This window comes from Microtus pennsylvanicus, chromosome 12 (assembly GCF_037038515.1).
Source record: "Microtus pennsylvanicus isolate mMicPen1 chromosome 12, mMicPen1.hap1, whole genome shotgun sequence".
NCBI lineage: Eukaryota > Metazoa > Chordata > Mammalia > Rodentia > Cricetidae > Microtus > Microtus pennsylvanicus.
In genome coordinates, this window is record NC_134590.1 from 13,069,492 (window position 1) to 13,091,856 (window position 22,365).

At 47.2% G+C, this 22,365-nt stretch overlaps 1 protein-coding gene across 15 annotated transcripts in view; it reads right to left on the reverse strand.

Moving 5' to 3' along the window:
- Positions 1-853: 853 nt before the first annotated feature.
- Positions 854-22,365, reverse strand: part of Art3 (ADP-ribosyltransferase 3 (inactive)) — a 93,272-nt gene continuing 71,760 nt past the window's right edge. For 3 of the 15 annotated variants that reach the window (XM_075944161.1, XM_075944160.1, XM_075944162.1), the window contains exons 3-11: positions 20,293-20,998; positions 11,479-11,511; positions 10,301-10,333; positions 9,600-9,629; positions 8,419-8,454; positions 6,043-6,075; positions 4,289-4,342; positions 3,271-3,303; positions 854-1,243 (exon numbers count right to left, since the gene is read on the reverse strand). In XM_075944161.1, the coding sequence (XP_075800276.1) occupies positions 1,110-1,243; positions 3,271-3,303; positions 4,289-4,342; positions 6,043-6,075; positions 8,419-8,454; positions 9,600-9,629; positions 10,301-10,333; positions 11,479-11,511; positions 20,293-20,998 (1,092 nt within the window). In that variant the 3' untranslated portion in view covers positions 854-1,109. The remainder of the gene's footprint in view (positions 1,244-3,270; positions 3,304-4,288; positions 4,343-6,042; positions 6,076-8,418; positions 8,455-9,599; positions 9,630-10,300; positions 10,334-11,478; positions 11,512-20,292; positions 20,999-22,365) is intronic. The other 12 variants (XM_075944167.1, XM_075944166.1, XM_075944163.1 and 9 more) reach the window with 11 other exon arrangements.

The following is a 22,365-nucleotide window of genomic DNA, read 5'->3' on the forward strand; positions in this document are numbered from 1 at the left end:
CTCGTCCACAGCCCGCCAGTTTTAAATACAACTCTGACTGCAGGACACACCTGGGCCGCAGGTGTTGACACCTCTACAGATGCTGTGACTATGGTATGTTTGTGCTTTGTATGTGGTGCTTTGGTTTACACCGGGGGCTGTTGCAAGAGAACACGGTGAATTTTGCTGTTGTACTACCGAGTGGTGGGGGAAGGGCTATGTCTAGACCCCTCATGAAGCAGAGGAGGTTACATTGTAAAGGTAGAGACTGTAAAGCTTCTTTCCAAGTTGGCTGCTAGAATTTTATAGTTGCTACTGCTGAGTGTGCGGCATGCGAACATAACACCACTCTTCCCCGGTTGTTCCCATCTTATTTCCTGCTTGTTGAGATGCTAGTGGCTTTGGGAGAAGGTTTTCTTTGCATGCACTTGTTTTCACTTTGGCTCAAAAGATTGGTTCATTGCCATCTTTGGAGCCAAGTGTAGAAAGGAGTGTCTGGTGCTCTGTGTGCCTTCCATAGACTTAAACGGTGACCACTGAGCACAGGCTCAGTGGTGGATAGCTGACCAAGGATCGCATCTCACCTTTCATGTAAGCACGTTTGGTCAGAAGGAAAGACAGAAGACAGATACACAGAAGCAAAGTAACAGCTCCCTGTTGGAAGGAAGGGATACCCAAGTGGCCTCTTCCTGCCTACAGTTCTCTACTGCTTTGTCTCCTGGGAACAAGAGCCTGCCATCTCTGTCTACCTCTTTATTTATAATTTTGTTCTTCAGAGAGAAACAGGTATTCACATTTTGATTCTGGCATTAAATTCATGTTAGCCACATTAGTAATGGTCTTTTAATATCTAGAGATTCTACAGGAAAACATGTAATAAACTTAAAACTTTTATTGAATCCAACCAAAAGTATACAGTTTTGGGGTTTTTGCAATCCTAAACTTAAACAGAAATGAGGAGTTAATTCTCTGACACTGTCTGGACCAGCTTTTTAACTGTGAGCCAGGGAACGAATATACAGTTCTTATTTTACAGTGTGTCTGCCCGAGTGAGAAAGACACCTTTTCTCTTGGCCTCCTGTGTGATCTCCGTAGCGTCTTCCAAATAAACATTAAGGCGTGATTTCGAGCTAGAGAGCAGTGAAGATGCGTATGGCAGACGTGACAATGAGCGCAGTGGATGCCGTGACTGAGGGGAGGAGCATTCTGCCAGATGATGCCGAAGGGTGGCTCCGGGGGCCTGGTGCAGGGGCGGGACCCAGAGCTGTTAAAGAGAACACAGTCATGGACACGTCACTGGTGTGCACGGAGTATCCTCCACCTGTACAGACAGCACAGCCGTGTGGACAGCAGCAGCCAAGTCAGACACCTACTGAGATACCTGTCAGGTACTTGTTGCACATTCGTGCAGCTTCCAAGTTTTAGGCTAAATTTCTATAGGTATCATCAGGGCATACTGGTCTTGGTTTTGTTTTTTTCTCAGATTTCACAGGGTTTTCAAATCTATATAGGCAACCAAGACAATTATTTCTTGCTCAAGTATACCAGAATTTCTTAGCAATGTTCTCTTCCTGTGTGCGTTAGATCATACGTTGTGTAAAGTTTACCTCAAGTGTCTCCTTTCAAATAACAGTGTGTGTACATTCATACAGACGCCAGTTACAGCTGGATACAGCTGCATTTTTAAACACAGCCTATACTGGCAAAAAAGCTTCCTCCACGACGTGGCTTTGGAGAAATCTAGCTTGTTTACTCTACTTTAAACCTGGGGAACAAGCTTACACTTTGGTTTAAGCAGACTGCATAGGGAAGGGGGAGTTCTCAGGGTTCCTCCAACTGGGATGTGTATGAGACCAGTCAGGTTTCATAATACACGAAGCCAAGAGAAATGGCTGTTTGTTAGGGCTTCATATGAGTTTACTCGCCAGAGTTGTGGACATGCCAGTCACATGGCTAGAAGTGGATTGGCAGCTCACTCGTGCGTCAGGATGCTCTGCAGGTGAGTGGCTCTCAAGTGGCCGGTACTGCACCTGAGAGGCACCTAGATGCTGTCCAGGGTAGACTGCGGTGCTAATGGCTGAAGTCGGTGCTAGCTCCGCCACTGTTAGGGGTAGAGCTGAAATGCTTAGGATAGTCTTCAAGAGCTAAGCATGAAGCCACCCTCTGCAGTCTTCGTGTGTGCCGCCTGACATATAAATCCAGCACTCACACAATCAAGCGGCCTGCCATAGAAACCAAGTATTTTCTGATTGGTTCTTTTCGAGATAGGATTTCTCTGTGTGGCTCTGGCCGTCCAGGAACTCACTCTGTAGACCAGGCTGTCCTGAAACTCACAGAGCTCCTCCTGCCTCTGCCTCCCAAGTGCTGGGATTAAAGGACTGTGCCGCCACCACCGCCTGCTGTTCTGATAGTTTTAATTAACACTAAACAGTATCTACTGTCTGCTGCTTCACTTTGATCTTTTATGGAACAGCTTCCAGTATGCTCCAACCCAAATTTTCATAAAGAATATGTTTATGAATTTAGCATTTATGCATTGACCATATAACTATAAAACACAGTCAAAGCATGCCAATTCTTGTATAGGTAAGGTACATCTTACTGCAAATATAACTGCATATAACTATAAAATACAGTCAGAGCATCCAATTCTTGTATAGCTAAGGTACATCTTATTGTGGATCTTATTTCAGGGTTGGTGCAGGAGAATTTTCTGTATTCTGTCAATCATGTTTTAAATAAATGCTGATTGGCCAGGCAGGAAGTATAGGCAGGTCAACCAGACAGGAAGTAGAGGCAGGACGATGAGAACAGAATTCTGGGAAGGAGGAAGCCCATTCCTCCCATCCCAGCCCAGACCACTGAGAAGCAAGGTGTAACCTGCCTGGCTGAAAAAGGTACCGATCCACGTGGCTAACATAGATAATAATGGGTTAATATAAGCTACAAGAGCTAATAAGAAGACTGAGCTAATGGACCGATCCTTTTTATAACTTGTGGAGATCTCTGTGATTTTCTTTGGGGCTTGCCGGCTGTAGGGTGCTGGGTGGGACAGAAACCCCAACAAGCCGGCCCTCATTACTACACAGGGTGCTGTGAAGGCTTCATGAAATATTTGATTTGAAAAAGGACTGCTTGAGAAAACAATGTTCTATCTAGAGTCTCTAGACAGTGCCTATGTAAAGGAGACTGATGGGTGGGGGCATCTTAGGCATGCATGTACATGCCTGCAACTGTCAGCTTTTAATGAGAAAAAAAAATATCGTCCAAAGAATAGGAGGTATTTCTTACTAGGATTGTCAGCATTTCCTTGACGCTTGTCTTCTAGAACATAAAGAGATTCTGAGTTACTACATTATACACTTCTCCTGACATGAAAGATCTCATTAAGTTGGAGCAAGCTGCTTCTCCCTTGGGAGTGGGCCTGGGGCCAAGGGAAACTGGTCCAGAGGCATATGTGAGGTTAAAGAAGGCTCTGACACATCTGCTCTCTGAGATATTTCCCCCATGAGTATGTGTTTGCATTAGAATAAATGTGAAGTCTGTTTACCAACCTTTTTTCTATATATTGAACTTAGATTCCCAGTACAAGCCGCCCCGTCTCCCACTTACTGAGTGCCAGTGCATCATGGGAGCACAGCACCACACTGTTATCCTACTGGGCAGAGCCAGCACGTCAAGAATGCACCGGGTGTCTGCGCCTTCTGAGGTTCGATGTGCACGGAGAATCAGCTAATGCATCCGTGAGGTCAATGTCTAACTTTGACATCTGATTGTGCTGTCCCGCCACCAGTGTGTGGCTAGCCTTGGAATACTGGTACCCACACTTCCATAATTTAGGGGTCCAGGGTGTCAGTCTGGCTGTCTGCCCTCACCAGGTTCCTGATCTACCTTGCTGGATTAGATGAGCCTGGCCTTTAAAGGCCTGCACTACACACAGCTTTCCAGGAGGGGCACAAAACCAGTTGAAGAGAAGGCATGCCACAGAAAGGCTGGTCCTGCAGGGTGTGCCGTGAAATTCTCATTCCCACGCTCCATAGTGTATTCTTGCATCTACACCCTACAGCTACTGATTTGCTTTGGAATAAAAGTACAGCTGGACACCGCTGTCCAGCACAGGCCACCTGGCCTCTTCTAGGCTTTAACAACCTGCTCACACAGAAGCAAGTTCTCAGCCCTTCCCCCTTCTAACATCAGGATGATGTGTCAGGAACTACAGCCCAGATGCCTTCCCCCAGATCCTGAGCTATCTGAATGATGATGTTAAAGAACTTAGAATTCCATGAGCCTCCCCACCATGAAGAATTACCAGGTTTATTATCCATCCAGAGAGGATTTTCATCTGGTTCTAGCACTTTAATTCCTAAATTTAAAAAAAAAAAGATTTTTAGTTAATAAAAATGGCAGCTACTATTTACTATTTGACTACTGTCAGATAGTTTGTGACGTCAGATCCTCAGCCCTGCAAGGTGGAGTCATTCGTACCTTACGATGGCGGGTGCTCGGATATGTGAAGTTATTTACACAAAGTTACCAGAGGCAAAGGGGAACGCAATGCCGGGTCTGTCTACACAGCCCCCATTAGTTCTCCACACTCAGCCAGAAGCTGCTTTTCAGGTGGCCACAGATTAGACTGAAGACCCCGAAGAGCACTGTGCAAACTTAGGCCCAAAGAACGGAAGTTATGTAAGGGGGACATTGCCACTCTGGATCAGTCCAAAAGAGCTGCTAGACCTGCTTTCTGTGTCTGTTTTGTAAGTTAACTTTGACATGCTATTTCTACGCGGCTTACTGTCTTAAGACAGCAGTGACCAACAATGGTCAGAACCATGGATGTGGTTTAGCACATGCTAAATCTAGGGATGTAGCTCAGTGGTAGAGTACTCATCAAGCATGCATAAGCCTAGGTTCAATCCCACGAAATAATTAAGTGAATAATTAAACATTTAAACAGATGAGCAAGCCCATAATTAACAGAATATACTGGAAAACAAATCTTGTACTTGGCTCTATGAACCCAGAGGAAGGGCTGTTAAGCATTGGCTGTGGTTTCATACTCCTTACCAATCACTGCTCCTGTGAAGTTGCTATGACAAGGTGGTCACATTTGAAAGGTGACAGTTCCGAGCCACAGAGGCATCGTGACTGTTGAGCAAGATGATAAGATGTGCCCTCTTGTGTTCTTCCCCCCCATCACCGTGAAGTGCCGAGGGACTTCTCAGCAATCTTCCTGGAGTCCCAGCTCCATTTCTCATCACACTCGCCCCTGGCTAGCCCTCCTGCTTTTAAAAGTACATGTTTCGTGGCTGCTGTGAAGGGCAGGTGACATCTGCTATGGTAAATACAGTGGAAGTCACCGAGGCAATGCAAGCCTCGAGGAAGAAACAGTAAAGGGCCCAGTCCTTCACTCACATGTGACTGTGTGCCAAGTTACTGGACCTGGCACATGTAACGATGACAATGTCTCTATCCTGTGCTGGCATGTTCTGCCGTCTAGTGTGTCTACCGGGCTTACCAGGAAGAAGGAAAGGTTCTGCAATATTCTTTCCTAAATAGAAGAATCTAAGCGTCCTCTGGTTGCTCCTGGGTTGTTTCCAACTCCTGGGTCATGAGCACTGGACACCAGCCCCAGGTCCCACTGCACTGTAGCTTCCGACTTTTGTGTCATCCACACCAAACTTGAGGAGCTTGTGAACAGCGCCTCACTGAGCTGTGCCTGCCCCAGCAGAGTACTGTGTTTTGTTACTTGCAGGGCCCAGAGGAAGCCTGAGCCTGGATACGCAGCTGGTCCAAGCGGCAGAGTGTCTACAGAGCTTCAGGAAGGCCTGGACCCTCTGCAACCAGGTTCCAGCAAGCTGGCCGAGAGCTGTGTTCCAAACAGCTGGCTGCCCCACCCAGAGCCAGTGCCCAGCATCCTGGGAAGGCATGGTGGGCACAGTCTACTCCAGAGAAAGCTGTCGAGATAACTGGCATGACGCTAAAGCAAAACCTTTGAGTACCATCCCATGCTGGCATCGTCTGTAATGCTCAGACCAGCTCTGAGTAAAGAGAGAACAGCCTTACCTGGTAGTCCAGTGGAGTCAAGGCTTTTCCTACCTAAAGGCAGAAATAAAAAATAAATGCTGTTGGTGTTTATCAGTTAATGGCACTGCTACCATTCCCCCTTTGTCTCCCACCTCCAAACTTCAAATACGGAAGTCATAAGTGTCACAGCAACAATATGAATTCCAATCCATAAGCCAGATTTCAGGAGCACCTATGATTTAGTTCTCATTGCTCCAAGTTTAGCTTCCTAACGTGGTCCATCCGTTTTTCAATGAAGCATTTTAAATGATGTAGCCCCACTCTCGCTGTAGGTATTAGGTCTGACTTTGGAGTTTTTGAGTATGCAAAAGATAGAGCTTGCATTTCATAAGAAGTAAGGATTAATGGGAAAATATTGCATCTGAAATATTGGTTCACTGAACAGAGCATTAAAAAACCCACTCAAAAGTGACATCTGTGCCATCTACAGTGGCTTAATAACCTGATAGCTAGTCTGATAGAGTAAGAAAGAATTCATTTACCAGGCTAGCTCCTGGCTCATCATTTCTAAGGCTAAGAATAAGAACTTTCTGGGGGGGGGGGGGTAGAATCAACATGGGAGCCAATGTCTAGAATCCCAGTTTGGAGAGGTAGAGACAGGAAGATCAGAGTTCAGGATCATTCTCTACTACATAGGAAGTTGGAGGCTAGCCTGGGCTACATGAGATCCAGTTACAAAATGAGACAAAATATCCATTTTCCACATTAATGTAGATTTACATTGGGCTCTTTAGTGAAAGCTTTGAGAAACAACAGGGGACAAAATACAAGAGAAGGGGAGACTCACTAAGCCACCGAAGCTTAATTGATGGGTGAGAGCTATGTCTCGTCACTCAGGATCGCACTCCAGGTAAGCACACAATTCTTCATTAAAGCTAAATAAATCCAGGGCCAGCAAGACAGCTCAGCAGGTAGAGACGCTTGCCACCCAGCCTGCTGACCTGAGTCTCTGGAACCCACATAGTAAAAAGGGAACCAAGTTCTGCGAATTGTCCTCTGACCTTCACGAGTGTGCTACATGTGGGTGCCCCATAATGTGGAGGGATTTGATCCCCAGTATGATCTTTTTTTTTAAAAAAAAAAGATATTATAGCCAGGTGATGGGGAGGCAGAAGCAGGCAGATCTCTGAGATTGAGGCCAGCCTGGTCTACAGAGACAGGACAGCAAGGGCTATACAGAGAAACCCTGTCTCCAAAACCAAAGTAAAAAAAAAACAAGATACACACACATATGCAAAAAGATTCAAAGTAAATATACCAAAAATGTTGCAAATTAATATCTGTGATCTGAGCTTTTTAATTTTTAATCCTTAATAATTTTCCATATTTTTCATTTCTACCATTACCATGTATTATGTATATGACCAGAAAACATATAAAACATATATAATGTATATTACACACACACATAAATACATATACAATATAAAATGAAAACTGTCAGAGACTTTGGATAGATTTTCATATTACCATCAGTGTGTATGTGTGTGTCTGGAGGTCTGCGTACATACTAGGCCAGCACTCTACTTAGTGAGCTAGACCATCAACTCTTACACTATTATAAGTGCTTTCTTGTATCTTTAAATGTTTTTTAAAGCCTAATTTCTAGGTTTAGTGTTTAATAATGTTAATATTATTTAATAGTACGCAGCCCACATGAGTGGTTATATCGGAATGTCACAATGTGCTCTGAGTACCACATAATGCCTTGGGTGTCTGGCCACTTGTCGCTCACCTGAGCTTGGTCAGCTGCTGAGCAGAGCCTCTGAGTCATGGCTTGTCCACAACTGGGTATCTTTCTGACTCCCTGGAGCCTTTTTAAAAGAAATGTAGGATTGCCTGGGGCCTGGGGTGTAGGCCTACAAATCCCAGCTACTCAGAAGGCAGAGAGAGCAAGGTTAAATGCTTGAACTACAAAATGAGTTCAAGATCAGCTAATCTAATCAGACCCAGTCTGAGGTTTGTTTGTGTTTGGTTTTTTGTTTTGTGTTGTTGTTTTGAAGACAGGGTCTCTTACCACCTGAAGCTCTATATAGAGTAGGCTTGCTTCACACGCATACTAGACACCTGCTGGTCTCTGCTGGGTTAAAGGTGAGCAGCATCATGCTCAGCTCAGACTCTGCCTTCAAGTTCAAAACTAAAGTACAAAGAGGGCGGAGATAGCTCGGGTGAGGCACTTGCCTAGCACGGTGCCTGAGGCCACAGTTCTACACTCGAGTTTCTATGTCCTGGTTTCCGAGTTATAACTGGGTTAAAGGTAGAGTCACTTTTGAGGTTAATGACACATTCTCTTGGATCACCCGTTAGGAAATCTGTCCCAGGGACTGGGGTGTATCTCAACAATAGTGTGCTTACCTAGCTTGCAGGGGGCCCAGGGTTTGATTCGAGGCACCATGGGAAAAAAGAAAATAGAAAAGTGTTCAATGATCTCTTCATTAACTTGAGAACTTTGTACCCTAGCCCTAGAAGACAATAACATCTTTAGAAAGAGGAACTTTAAAGCTGGGGAGATGGCTTGGATAAGGTGCTTGCCGTGCAAGCCTGGGTACCACATAAGAGCCAGGTGGGTGTCATGGCCAGCCTGTAATCCCTGTGGGGGGAGGTATGGACAGGGGATCCCCAAAACACGACTAGTGAGAGCTTCATGTTCACAGGGAGAGATCCTGCCTCAGTATACAGAGGATTTCATGTTCACAGGGAGAGATCCTGTCTCAGTATACAGGAAGACACCTAGTATCAACCTCTGGCCTCCACAGACATGTTCACATGCATGCAGGCTTTCACATGTATATGGGCTTACACATGCACACTCACACAGAAAAACATTTATTTCCATGTGCACGTGTGTGCCTGAGAGGGTGTATGTGTTCCACTGAACTGGAGTTTCAGACAGTAATTGTGAGCCACCCACTCTGAACGCTGAGACCTGAACCTGGTTTTCTAAAACAGCACAAACCATCTCTCCAGCCCACACTTCTTTTTTTCTTTCTTTTCTAACTAAGAACTTTAGAGTAAGTTTTACTTTGGAGCATCCTCATCAAGTGGACATGAGTACACGTGTTACTTGGATCCACATACAAAGAATCCGCATTTTAATTTAGGAAAATTAAATGCTATTTGTTTTGTCAACAGGTCTGGATCATGCAAGTTTGATCCAGAAAACCCTCCTCTGTTTTCTGGGATGACTATAGGCATGAGTGCTGTGTTTGTTTGTTTGTTTGTTTGTTTGTTTGTTTGTTTTAAAAAAAGATTTATTTAATAAGTATACAGTGGTCTGTCTGCATGCATGCCTGCAGGCCAGAAGAGGGCACTAGATCTCATTACAGGTGGTTGTAAACCACCACGTGGATGCTGGGAATTGAACTCAGGACCTCTGGAAGTGCTCTTAACCACTGAGCCATCTCTCCAGCCCCTGTGTGGTTTTTATAAAGAATTCAATCTGATGGATTGAACTAGTAAGCTAAGACGAGCTCTTGCTTCTCCCCACCCGCTCACGGCTTGCAAATGTTATGTCCCAAAGTTTGAGAGTGTCTTACCAGAGTCTTCCAGGTTCTGCCCTTCCAGATCTACATCACAAACAAGCAAAATGCATCAGTTTTACTGAGAGATCAAAAGAACTCTCAGGGACCAGAAGGCACATCACTGAATACAAGTGCCACCTAGAGTCTCTATGTATGTGGGCAATTTTGGACACGTCTCCACGGCCTCCACTGAGGTAAAGCACAGAACTAGGCTCCTGAGGTGTCGAGGGGGCAGGAAAACAATGTCTCTTTGAATAGCTGGCTGAGGTCCTATGCAGTGGTCACACTTTCAAGATGGCTTCAAGTTCTGGTTTCCTATATGGTAACCCTAATTAACTCAACCTGTGTTCTCAACTAGGCTGAGTGTGCTCTGTGAACATATCAGGCATGGGAGTGGCACAGCCGCTGAGAATTAACTTACACTTGAATGTGGGTGTCGCCTATGCTAATTCCAGCCGTGGAATATAGAGCTACATAGGCCCCCCAGACTGGCCCTGGGTGAGCTCTGTGGGTGCCCCTGCCTTTACTCCCCAGAACATTTGCTACTGGGAGGGCTACAGAGTGACCACAGGGGAGGAGAGTTCCCAGAACACACTGTTTCCCTCCTCCTCCTGATCTGCCAAGTTACCACCTTCACTCGGGTAGGAAGCGCATTTGCCCACAGGAGAGAGCTATTAGATATGCTTGCTGGACTGTTCGTAAAAGCCCATACTCACCGGGGTTGTAGATATACACCGGTTCAATATATTCTGAAATACAAACGTGTTCATCCATGTTACTGTGCCCAGATGCCATCCAAGGTCAGCCTGTTTTAAATACTAATAATAAGGACTCGAGCTGCCCTACATGGTTACAAGAAACATGAAATTTCAATTCAAAGATATGGAGATAATGGATTTTTTTTCTTTAACCCAGAGAAGAATGCATAGAAAAGCTAGCCAGGAAGACAGCTAGAAACAGACTCTTGTTTTCAGGCATTTAAGGGAGGAAATCTTCCAAACGGTTCCCTGACAGCTTGTGTTAGTTGAAGGCATTCTTCACTCTGACAGCACTGTGGGTTCCCGGTACTGCTGAGCTGCCATAGGTCAGTTTCCCGGGTGTTCCTCCTCCACCCTCCACCCTCCCACTAGACGTTACATTGTCCCACCCCTCCCCTCCACACACACACCCGTAAGTTCAAACCACCCATCGGGTCCCACCAGGCCTTCTTTCTCTTTTACGCCACACTCTCTCCATTCCTCTCCCAAATGTTATTTCCTGAGATGCCAAAACAGGCATTTAAAAAGTCTGGCTCTTTGCACGTGAGCCGTGTGGGAAATGGCTGAAGCTACAAGGGCCTCACCAGTCCCAGTCCGGAAGTTCCTGTAAGGCGGACGGACGTGAGAGTGGCTTGGACCCAGCCTGCCCTGGAACAGCCATAGGCGAAGACCAGGACGGGCAGGGACGGCTCTCCCCGGGAAAGCAGCAATGACAGTACAGTGTGTCTTTAACCACCCCGCCCAGCCCAGACTGACTCACTTTGCAAAGGGCCCTGTGTATTGTTCTGTGATTCTCCTTTGGCCAACACTGTCAATTCTGAAGAAAACTACCTTTAAATGGCCTCACCTTGCTGTAAAGTCCCTTCCAATACTTGAGATGAGCCCCAAAATAACTGCCCCATTTCTCAGGGTGCTGACCTTTGTGTATAAACCTGGTTTTCTTACTATTAACTCCCAATTCCTGAACGTTGGTTTCTGGGTGGACAGAGAATGGACTTAGGGCCACTAACAAAAGCACACTTTAGCCTTAAGGGATGATGGCGGGGGTGGCAATAGTGGCGGTTGACCCATACTTGTGAGGGAAAAAAAATTAACAAAATTCCCATGACAGAGACGATCATTTAAACATGTCTTACCTGAGTTTTTAACACACTTTTCATTTTTTAGACCTGAAACACAAAGATAAAATTTTAGACATAACCTACCCTAGTAAGTTTCAAATGATCTGTGGCTATCAGCAATCTAATCTGTAAATGCCTGGCTTATCAGAGCCATACTTTAGTGGGGAGGCAACATTTCAGAAAGATAGGTTTTCGTCTTTACAGACCAGGCATGAACCAATGGTATGAACTTTGACAGAGCGCATACGTTCTGGATGTTCAATTTTACTAACAAATTACACAGTGACCATTGGTTGAGGCCCTTACAGGACTGCCATTTTACATTCTAGTCTCTATCTGTGGTGAGTTACCAACGTCAGAGGAATGTACTTGTCTAACTGAATTCTCTCTGCAGATAACAAGCAGTACCCAGCCTTCTATGTGACAATTCCTACCCTTACAAGAGCTAGCTCAAACATATTTTCAAGATCTTTTAACAATGAGCAAAGATTCTCAGCTTCATATCAAAAGATAGTTGTCAGTCTCCCAAACACACTTGTGTATGTGAAAACATCTCCGTTCCTGGGAGGATAGGAGCGAGGCATCTAACATGGAGCTTCTGATGGCTCTAGACACTCCCTGGTGATGCCACGGCAGTGCCACCAATGCTCCGGGGCTTCCTCTAGGCAAGAGACGGGACTCTGCCCGTCTGCCTAAGAGTGGGTCAGCGAGAAAATAGAAGATTTCAGTGTAGGGCATGGACGGCTACCCAGGTGCCTCGTAAACACGGGTGTATATACGCCACGGAGGCCGGCCCAGGTGCCTCGTAAACACGGGTGTATATACGCCACGGAGGCCGCCCCAGGTGCCCCGTAAACACGGGTGTATATACGCCACGGAGGCCGGCCCAGGTGCCTCCTAAACAGGTCTGTGTAAGCCACGGGGGACTGCCCAGGTGCCCCGTAAACACAGGTCTGTGTAAGCCACGGGGGACTGCCCAGGTGCCCCGTAAACACAGGTCTGTGTAAGCCACAGGGGACTTCCCAGGTGCCCAGTAAACACAGGTTTGTGTAAGCCACGGGGGATTGCCCAGGTGCCCCGTAAACACAGGTCTGTGTAAGCCACGGGGGACTGCCCAGGTGCCCCGTAAACACAGGTCTGTGTAAGCCACAGGGGACTGCCCAGGTGCCCCGTAAACACAGGTCTGTGTGAGCCACGGAGGCCGGCCCAGGTGCCCCGTAAACACAGGTCTGTGTAAGCCACGGAGGCCGGCCCAGGTGCCTCCTAAACAGGTCTGTGTAAGCCACGGGGGACTGCCCAGGTGCCCCGTAAACACAGGTCTGTGTAAGCCACAGGGGACTTCCCAGGTGCCCAGTAAACACAGGTTTGTGTAAGCCACGGGGGATTGCCCAGGTGCCCCGTAAACACAGGTCTGTGTAAGCCATGGGGGACTGCCCAGGTGCCCCGTAAACACAGGTCTGTAAGCCACGGGGGATTGCCCAGGTGCCCCATGGAGGTCTGAACGCCTTGGTCTCTCTGTATCTGATTCACTGACTTAATGTTGAGGTCTAGTTGCCCAAGGATAAGCCCCTGAGAGACAAATGTACTTTTCTAGTCAAATCCCGTATCAGGTTTTAGAGTTTGAGCCGGAAATCCAGGTAACTTGGTCTAGTTTCCACTTGTCCAGGGAATAACGGGTCTATTAGAACCTGCCTGATGTCCACGCTGGTGCAGTCAACTCCAGTGAACCCAGAACAACCTGGGAGGTGGGCCTCTGCGCTTGTCTGTGGTGGGCTATCAGCTGTATCAACTGAGGTGGGAAGACCAGCCCACTGTGGGTGGTACCGCTCCCTGGCTAGGGTCTTGACTGTGTAAATGGGGAAAAGAACCTAACAGTAGTAAGCCTTTGTCCTGCTCTCTGAGTACACAAAGTGGCGACCAGCTGCTTCAAGCTCCCGCTGCTCTCACTTCCCCCGTGGTGGGGGCAGCCAGGGACTGAGAGCTTAAATAAGCCCCTCCCACTTAGCCTGCTTTCATCTGAGTAGCTCACCACAGCCGTGGGAAAAGAATCTCAGCAACACCAAAATGCAAACCACACTGGCTTGTCTAGAACAGAACTGAGGCAAAGCTGAAACCAGTTCTGGAGACGCCTGCCCCATCTGGACTGGGGCAGGAGCTGCTGCTGGGCCACGCCTCACCTGGAGTTAGCTGAGACTTTCTAGGCCTATGGGGGGAGCGGGGCGGGGAGGGGAGAAAACAGGAAAAAGCTGAGGTATGGAAAGGGAGAGAGATTCTCATCGTTACCCACATGGACTCGCCTTACATCTGATTACTGAGTCAGTCTCAACACCGCTGACTAGGTCACACCCCACGCAGAAGCTAACTAACGTATCATGAACAAGACTATAAAGACAGCTCGGTGGCCTGACACACGCCTCACAGGGTAAAGTACTTGAGAGGCCTGAGAGCATCTCTGGAACCCAGGTAAAGATGGAAGAAAAGAGGCCACTCTGGAAGTTGCCTTCTGGCCTCCTTGGCAAAGCTGAGACCTTCGTGTCCCCCCAGTCATACAAGACACAATAATTATTAAAAGATGCCTGATGATCATGCTCATGACAAAAACACCTTTATATGACCGATGCGCCATCTTTTTAAATAATTACTCCAACGTTGGGCACATCTGATCTGTCTGATACTACTTAGACAATAAAACTCCCAGGTACTCCTTTTAGCTAAGGGGTCCCTGTGAATAAACATGAGGAATGAAGGGGCACTACAGCCTGAGAATCCCTGAGATGTCAGACATTGCACCGTCCTTACCCCCATACTTCGCCCGCTACAAAGCCTGACATCTAAAAAAAAAAAAAAGCACAGTTTGATAAAGCAGCCAGTCTTCAGGGTGAGCAGAACTAATCCTGCAGCCATGTGTCGCAATGGTATTAATTGTTCTTTGCCTTAGCGTGTGCTGGGTGGGACTACAAATGTCACGTGATCCTGGAGGAGACTACACCATGAAATGGACAGACAGACTTGTCTGGCAGTCAGTCTTCGGAGACACTCAGAACTGCATTCCTGAAGAGAGATCCACATGCAGTGTCTCTTATGAGCGCATGCAGCAGACACATGTGAGCTCAGTGGGTATGCATGACCGCATCTGACAAACTCGCTCGGAGACTGACAAAGCACACTAGGTGTGGGCAACACGGTCTCTCCTGTGGCTGCTGGATCTACAAGCAAATCTCCTAAGGGAGGGGCCCATTTGTGAGGGACCAGGCTGCCAAATGGAAATTCCTCCTGGTGTCACCCCCTGGCTGGATCTGGTACACACACATGTAACAGACAAAACAAAAACCACTATAAGACAACCCCAGCTGAGGGGCTGAAGAGATGGCTCAGCAGTTAAGAGCACTGACTGCTCTTCCAGAGGTCCTGAGTTCAATTCCCAGCAACCACATGGTGGCTCACAACTGATCTGGTGCCCTCTTCTGGACTACAGGCAGGATACTATATAAATAAATAAATCTTTAGAAGAAAAAAGAAAACCCCAACTGGACAGTGGTGGCGCATGCCTTTAACCCAGCACTCGGGAGGCAGAGGCAGGTGGATCTCAGTGAGTTTGAGGCCAGCCCCGTCTACAGAGTGAATTCCAGGACAGGCAGGACTATTACACATAGAAACCGTTGGAAGGAAGGAAGGAAGGAAGGAAGGAAGGAAGGAAGGAAGGAAGATAGATAGAAAGAAAGATAGATGATAGATAGATAGATAGATAGATAGATAGATAGATAGATCGATCGATCGATCAGGTTCTGGGATGGCAAGTTCTGTTTCTTTGCTCGTTGGTCTTCTGTAAACCTATTGCATTGGCACTACAGGGCCACGAGGAACCCTACAACTTGCTTTCTCTTAGAGATTCATAACTGACCCACAGCCCCCCAAATCCAGTTACAGTTATCTGACGGTGTCACTTCAGGAGGAGGTGTTTAGTCTGGTCACACAGCTGACACTCCATCATTACCAGATTTTCCAGAAAAACATCTAAGCTGGTTGCCCCTGCTGTAGTCTCTCTCAGGAAGGAGAAAGGTTTTACTCTTTCCTTGGCTTCACAGAAAGACTAACCAGGAATTAGTCTCTCTATTTCCTAACAAATGGAACTGGATTGTTTGTTTGTTTGTTTGGCTAGTCAGTTTTTCTAAGATCCACACTCTACATTGATGCTAGAAATCACAGGTAAGTTCTCAACATTAAAAGGACTATGCCAGCATGCTAAGTTTAATAAATTTCAATACCTTTCAGAAACATTGCCTTTTCCCATCTAGAACCACAGCTTTTGTCTGTTTTTCCCCCGGTGCTGGAGGGTGGCTGGTACCCATGGGCCTATGGCTTGCTAGCAAGTGTTCTACCATTCAGCCATACCTAAGGAATTCTGACTGTACACTCCCATTGGCTGTCTCTAGGTGGCAGCACAGAGCTAGTTTATGGCTAAACCCTGCCCTCAGCCTTGCTTTCAATCAAGAGGCAAAAGCTGTAGCTGACTTGGTGGGAGCCCTGCAAGTCAGATGAGTACAGATGAGCCCCCACAAGCGCCTCCTTTGGCTTGGCTGAACACTGACCTGTGAAACGACCTCTCCTCGTCCTCATTTTCCTCCTACACAGACAGGCTCATACAGCGCCAGGAGAGCCTTGAGCCCCTGGCTCGTTCAGAATCAATCCACAAGATCATCTTTCGGTTTCTTTTGTTGTATCACAACTCATCTCACAAACATGGACTCTGTGGGTTTCACTGCCCACCCCAGCCATCAGCTTGGTACCAGTGCTAAATATGGTTGGTGTCCAGAGCTTTTATATAACCAGGGCCTCCATAAACGGCATTTGCCTGAATGCATCAGGGGCACCAAAATAGGTATGATTTCTACAGTCCAGCTGCGACTGGGATTCTGACTGTGATGTTCTAGAGAAGTTAAACACACTCAGTGGGGGGAGGAAGGGAGGCCGTGGTTTATAGCTTACTTGTTTCCATGTTCCCTTTCCCCAGAGTCGAACCTTCTATGGCCTCAGTCACCAGTGGTCAGCTGGAGCCTGCAAACAGCCCTTCAAGAGAGATGGCATTTGCAGAAGGCCTAGTACAGCATACAGCCGTAATTATTCTATTGTTATTAAACTCTTACTGTACCTAATCTATAAATTGAGCTTTCTCATGAGAGTGCATGTATAGAAAAATACCCAGTCCATGCAGGGTTTGCAATTACCCATGGTTCCAGGCACCCACTGGGGGTCTTGGAACATATCACCTCCATGGATAGGGAGAAATAACAAGTAACTCAACTGTGGCCAATTTTAAGTCACGGTGACGCTGTGATGGAGGAGGAACAGGAAAAAGATGCAACTCTGGTATAAGCTGGCTCTGGCTGTCCTGGTTTGGAGCCATGGCCAATAGATAAAGGGTGAAGGGGATGGATGTTTTAATATAATTTGCTTGTGTTGACATCACCCAAGAAGAATGGTCGGCATCAGATGTAACAGGTGCCTAGAGTGATTAAGGGGCTATTCACTCTCAACAACAAGGAAAGTACAGGAGGGAAGTGGAAGGCCTTGAGAACACTTCCTGAAAGCCTGCAGCCTCAGCCCAGCAAGGGCTGCAACCTCGGCCCAGCAAGGGCTGCAACCTCAGCCCAGCAAGGGCTGCATGGCTTCCATCTGCATCCCGACTGAGCATCCCTGTCCTCAGCATGGCTTCTGTCAGCATCCCGACTAAGCATCCCTGTCCTCAGCATTGTCCTACCCACCCATCTATCTCCATGCACTGGGCACAAGAGTCAAGGCCTAAAGTCTTCCCTGTGTCTGAAGCCAACTGTAGCATCCACTGCTAGTTCAGTTAGTAGCCACAAAGACCAGCTTGCTAACTGTATGCAGGTGAATGCAAGGCGGTTCACACAACAGGAAGCAGTCAATGTCTTCTCAAGTGAAGTCCTCTAAGTGGTCTTCAGCTCCACCCTCCTTAATTGCGGGAGGCGACTTGAGACACACTCCTGAACAGACCACTGTAGGGCAGATCCATCCCTGAGTCCTGCTGCTTCCAGCTCCACAAGGAGAGAACCTGGACATGTGGCACCTCTTTGAGGAAGTTTGAAACCATGGCGTTCTGCCCCAGGAACTTAGGTCCCTTCCTAATCCTCCTGCTGGCATGTACTTCACCATCTAAGGCTTTGTTTACCACAGGCAGTGTTGGGTATAGTGCCATCATTCTGCCCTTAGCACATTACAGAAAACCAGCAACAAAGAGTCATTCTCATCAGAGGGAGGATGGTGGGGTTGTTTTTAACCCTGTATTCACATACAGCAAGACACAAAACCTTAGCATTTCAGAATGCTGCAGATAAAAATGTCCTAAGACTTCCAGAATAAAGTGATCAGCTCTTAGGCTGGAATCCACATAGCTCAGTGCTAAAGGACTTTCCTAGCATGTTCCGGCCTCAGCAGCATAAAAACCATGACAGCAAAACCAAAACCATCAAAAAACCCACACCAGGACTCATCCAAAGTCTGGACAATCAGAGTGATTCTGCACAGCCCTGTCAAGGAGCCGGTAGCCTCAGCTGGAAGGGATGGCAAAGCCTTTCCCAAGGACCAAGTGTGAGTGTTAGTGTACAGACGATGGCTGCCACAGCTTTGTCCCCTCAGGTGCTTAGAGCCTGCGGACCTGCAGAGACCCTCCAGCGGAGATGAGCGAGGCCTGGCCCCTTGATCCAGCTGTACACCATAAGCCCCAGCCCCTTATTATCAGTATGTAATAACCCCACCTGCCAGTTCAGCTGTGTGCGGTACCCCCTTCAATCTACATAACAGCACGCTGAGTTTCTAGGGTGCTGGGGTTTCTCACTGAGAACCAGACTGCTCGATCCTAGCTATTTCTCTCTGTGTCTGTCTGTCTGCTTGCCTGCTTCTCTGTCTTGTCTTCATTCCCTCCCCACCTCCTAGTTGGGTCCAAGTCCCTAGAGCCATGCAAGGATATGGAAGGTTACAGAAACTATTATCTGAGCTTAGAGGCAGATCACACAGGCGGTCTTAGGAAATTTGCCTCAAGGTACCATTTCTCAGAAAACTATGGTCAACACTTGTGAAAATCGCGAGCAGGACTGTGTGGGGAGAAGCACAACCTCAGGCTGGTGGTGCAGAGAGACTGTAGGACCTTCAGTGAGCCCAGGAGCACAGCCCAGAGCAGGACATGGGAATTCGGGCAGGTGCATCCAGGGGGCGGGGGGTAATGGATATATGGAGAGATCATATGCCCAGGGGTGGGAAGATGGATGTACAGGAGTGATTGCTATTTCTACCATAGGATCTGGGATGAATTATTAATATATTTAAAATGAAGTCATAAATCACCCCAGCAAAGGAAGTACTATGAGGGGGGACAAAACCAACAACAACAAAAAACCCCACCAATCTACTGGACCAAGCGCACACAGACGATGGTGGAGTCACCAGACTGTTGCGGAAAGAGACAGTAGTCATTGGACCCTTTGTGGTTACTGACCTAATAACTGGCTTTTTTTCTTTTGGAGGGACGATCTCTGAATATCCCAGGCTAGACCCAAACCCAAGATCCTCATCCTTTTCCTGAATGCTGAGATCACAGATGTGTACCAGCATCCTAGGCCATTTCTAACCCCCTTCCTTCCTGCATTACAGAGGCGGCAGAAGTGATTTCCTCCTTCCTGTATGAAGCGGTCAGTGGTTGGTTGGTGTAGCTCTCACGTTCCTGAGACACAGGTAGAACTCTGGCTGACAGTCCCCCCTCCTCCTGTCTCTGTCTTGGATACAAACCGATGCCTCGACACAAACGTGAATTCACAAACCAGTGGCACAGAAAGATAGCCTGAGTTACTAAGGACATAGAGGAGCCATGGTCCCCCAAAGCCTGGTCATAGCCAGTGAAAACTATGAGGTTTTCTGCTAAAGCTGACAGAAAGATGACTCTTTAGAATCCTTGGGAACCGCAACCCAGGGTCTTGTGCAAGGCCAGCGTTCTATCACTAACCTATTGCTGTCTGAGACAGGGTCTCGCTAAGTTGCCCAGCCTGGCATTGAATTCACTATGTACTCCAGGTAGGCCTTGAGCTTGACCCTTCTGCCTCAACCTCCTGAGAAGCTGGGATTACAAGCCTGCATCATTGGCCCAGAAATACCAAAAAAAAAAAAAAAAGCCAAACACTCTACTGGAAATATTTAGACTACATCTAAAAATATTTAAATCCAGAAATAATAAAAGCATGCTATTCATTTACAAACATGATGGTGTAGACCTGAAAAAAAATAGCTAACATGATTTAGAATGGATACCAGCAAGGCCTGGAAACGGGATGGACTGTTTTTACTGTATGACTTGTAATGGGATTTCTCAACACCAGTACTGCTGACATTTTAGACCAGATAATTCTTTGTTTTGGCAGGGTCCGAAGAATTGTTTAGCCATTCCTGGCCAACAGCAATCCCACCTCTTCCTGAGTTGTGACAACCAAAAATGTTTCTGACCATTGCCAAACCCTGCAGGGCAAAATGGGCATTTCTTCACCTCTGTACTGCTTCATTTTTTAATTTTAGTAATTAAGTATGCGTATTAGACAACACCTGAGCTGTGGAGAAGACGCGGTCCGAGAATGTGATACTGCAAATGGCTGGTGTCATCTCTCCTTGCAAGCACACATTGCTCTCCTGGGTCTACACCCCACTCTTTTCTCCCAGACACCTGTCTGGGCCTGCACCCCACTCCTTCCCTCCCATACACTTCTTGGGGCCTGCACCCCACTCCTTTCCTCTCAGAAAAACCCAGGTCACGACTGAGACACTTACCCCCAAGGTACGCACACTCGTAGTAGCTGCAGGTCCTGTTTATGCTCTGGAGAAGAAGGTTATTGCTGGTTCCTTCCTGCGACACTTGAAAAACCTCACTCAGAGGTATTAAAACAACTCCTCCTCTTTTCTTCTCAAAAAATCTTCCCACGTCAACCCCATAGCAGGTGTAGATGGTTAGCAATGGTTCGTTGCCAGCTGTCAGGGGTTTAGCTGAATATGCCAGTGTGAAGTTGCCCAGCCGGGCTTGGGTTTGCTCTTCGAGTATGGAAGTGTCTGGGCGTGTGAGGTACACCACCTCTTTGTAGCTGTCCTCACAAGGTCTTCTCAGCATCTGCAGTGCTCTTACCAGGTAAAAATGAAAGGCCTTGAAGGGAAAGTCATAGATGTAGTCTTTCCGGGACTGGCCCATCAACGTCACAGCCCTGTTGAACTCGTGGTAAAAGGGAGTTTGTGCTTGAGCCTCTGTTACGAACGCCGTCAGGGCTATTCCATGGGAATCCTTGAAGTTCATGGGGGGCGAGATCTGAGCCTTCCGAGATTTCCACAGGACCTCTGCATTACCCCACACAGTCTCCAGGAGCGCATGGTTTGCCCTCTCCTCCTTGAGCAGCTGCGGAACATACTTAATTTCCATCCTGGTGCTGCACTTCAGGTATTCGTCGTCAAATGAATTCTCCGCCATGTCTAACACTTCCGCCTTCACCTTCAAAGCAAAAGGAAAGGAACACTCTTGAAATCGAATTTCTATTTGATATAATTCTCTCTCTGGGCACTATGCCCACTCTCTATTAACTTTTAACTTTTAACCATCCCCTTTTAACTATGAAGTATATCCCATTGCTATGGGTATTTCTCTCGACTCTGACATGCACTTCCAGCCCCAAGTAAAAGCAGGTACCCAAGGCCCAGCAATCCCAAAACCCTCTCCAAAATCCCACCTCTTTCCCTTTAAAACTGTGAGCCCCAGGCCACCGCAGGTTTAGGAACTTCACCAGCCACTCCTGTAATCCCATGGGGGATAAAGAAAGTTAAGGGCACTTGGAAGGGGGACGAGGCTGTAAGGCCAAGATTGTCAAACTGCCTACTTTTGTTTGGATGCCCAAAGACCATGTCTAAGACCAAATAGTACTGCCTAGAACCATTAAATGAACCATCTGTTCATATGGCCATTTGTGGACACGTCCGTCTCAGGCATCCCTAGGGCTGTCTTCTCTCCCGGCCTCACAAACATCCCCTTTCTGTGTGCTGGCACTAAATGCTCCCTATGAATTACCTCGCGTGATGCTTACAGGAACCCTCGGGACGGGTACTATCACTAACACCCTTTTCTTTAAAAGGTTTATTTTTAGTTTATGAGCGTTAGTGTTTTGTGTGCGTACATGAAGTCATCACAGCGTGCCTGGTGCCCGAGGAGATCAGAAGGTGGTGTAACTAGAGTCACAGGTGGGCCGTGAGTCCAGCAGGTGCTGGCAACTCAATCCCAGGTTCTCTGTAAGCACATCAGGTGCTCGTGGCCACCCATCTCTCCGGCCCCACCCAAGCCTGCCTTCCACCCTTTTCTTTAAAGAGAAGGAAACTAAGATACTGAGACATGGTGTTGGTATTTGACCCCAGACACTCTGGTTCCAGAGTTTTACCTTCTTAACCAAAATGTTCTGTTGCTTCTAAAACATTAGAATGTTCCAATGATGAGGCCCACATGTAATACCTTTAAAAGAGTCTAGTTTTGCCAAACAAAAGAAAACATTTTCCAAAGAGACAACTAAGTGGGCCAGCTCCGGACACGGTTCCTGGCCATAGCACTTCCAGCTGGGTGTCACTGAGACGCGCATGCTCCCAGGTCTGTCCGTCAGTTTCTTGAGCTTCAGAAATCAAGTCCCATGGGTCTCACAGCTAAGAAATGCACTTTGCTCTGTAGCACAGAGTGTACCAGAGTTCAGCCTGAGTACCAAAGCGTGATCTATCTTGAAGACGGAAACATAAGACATCAGACTGGAGACTGCCTCCCACATTCCTCACGCCACATCAGGGTTGATCCAATATGTCCCTGTCTTTTCCCGAGGCCTCAGG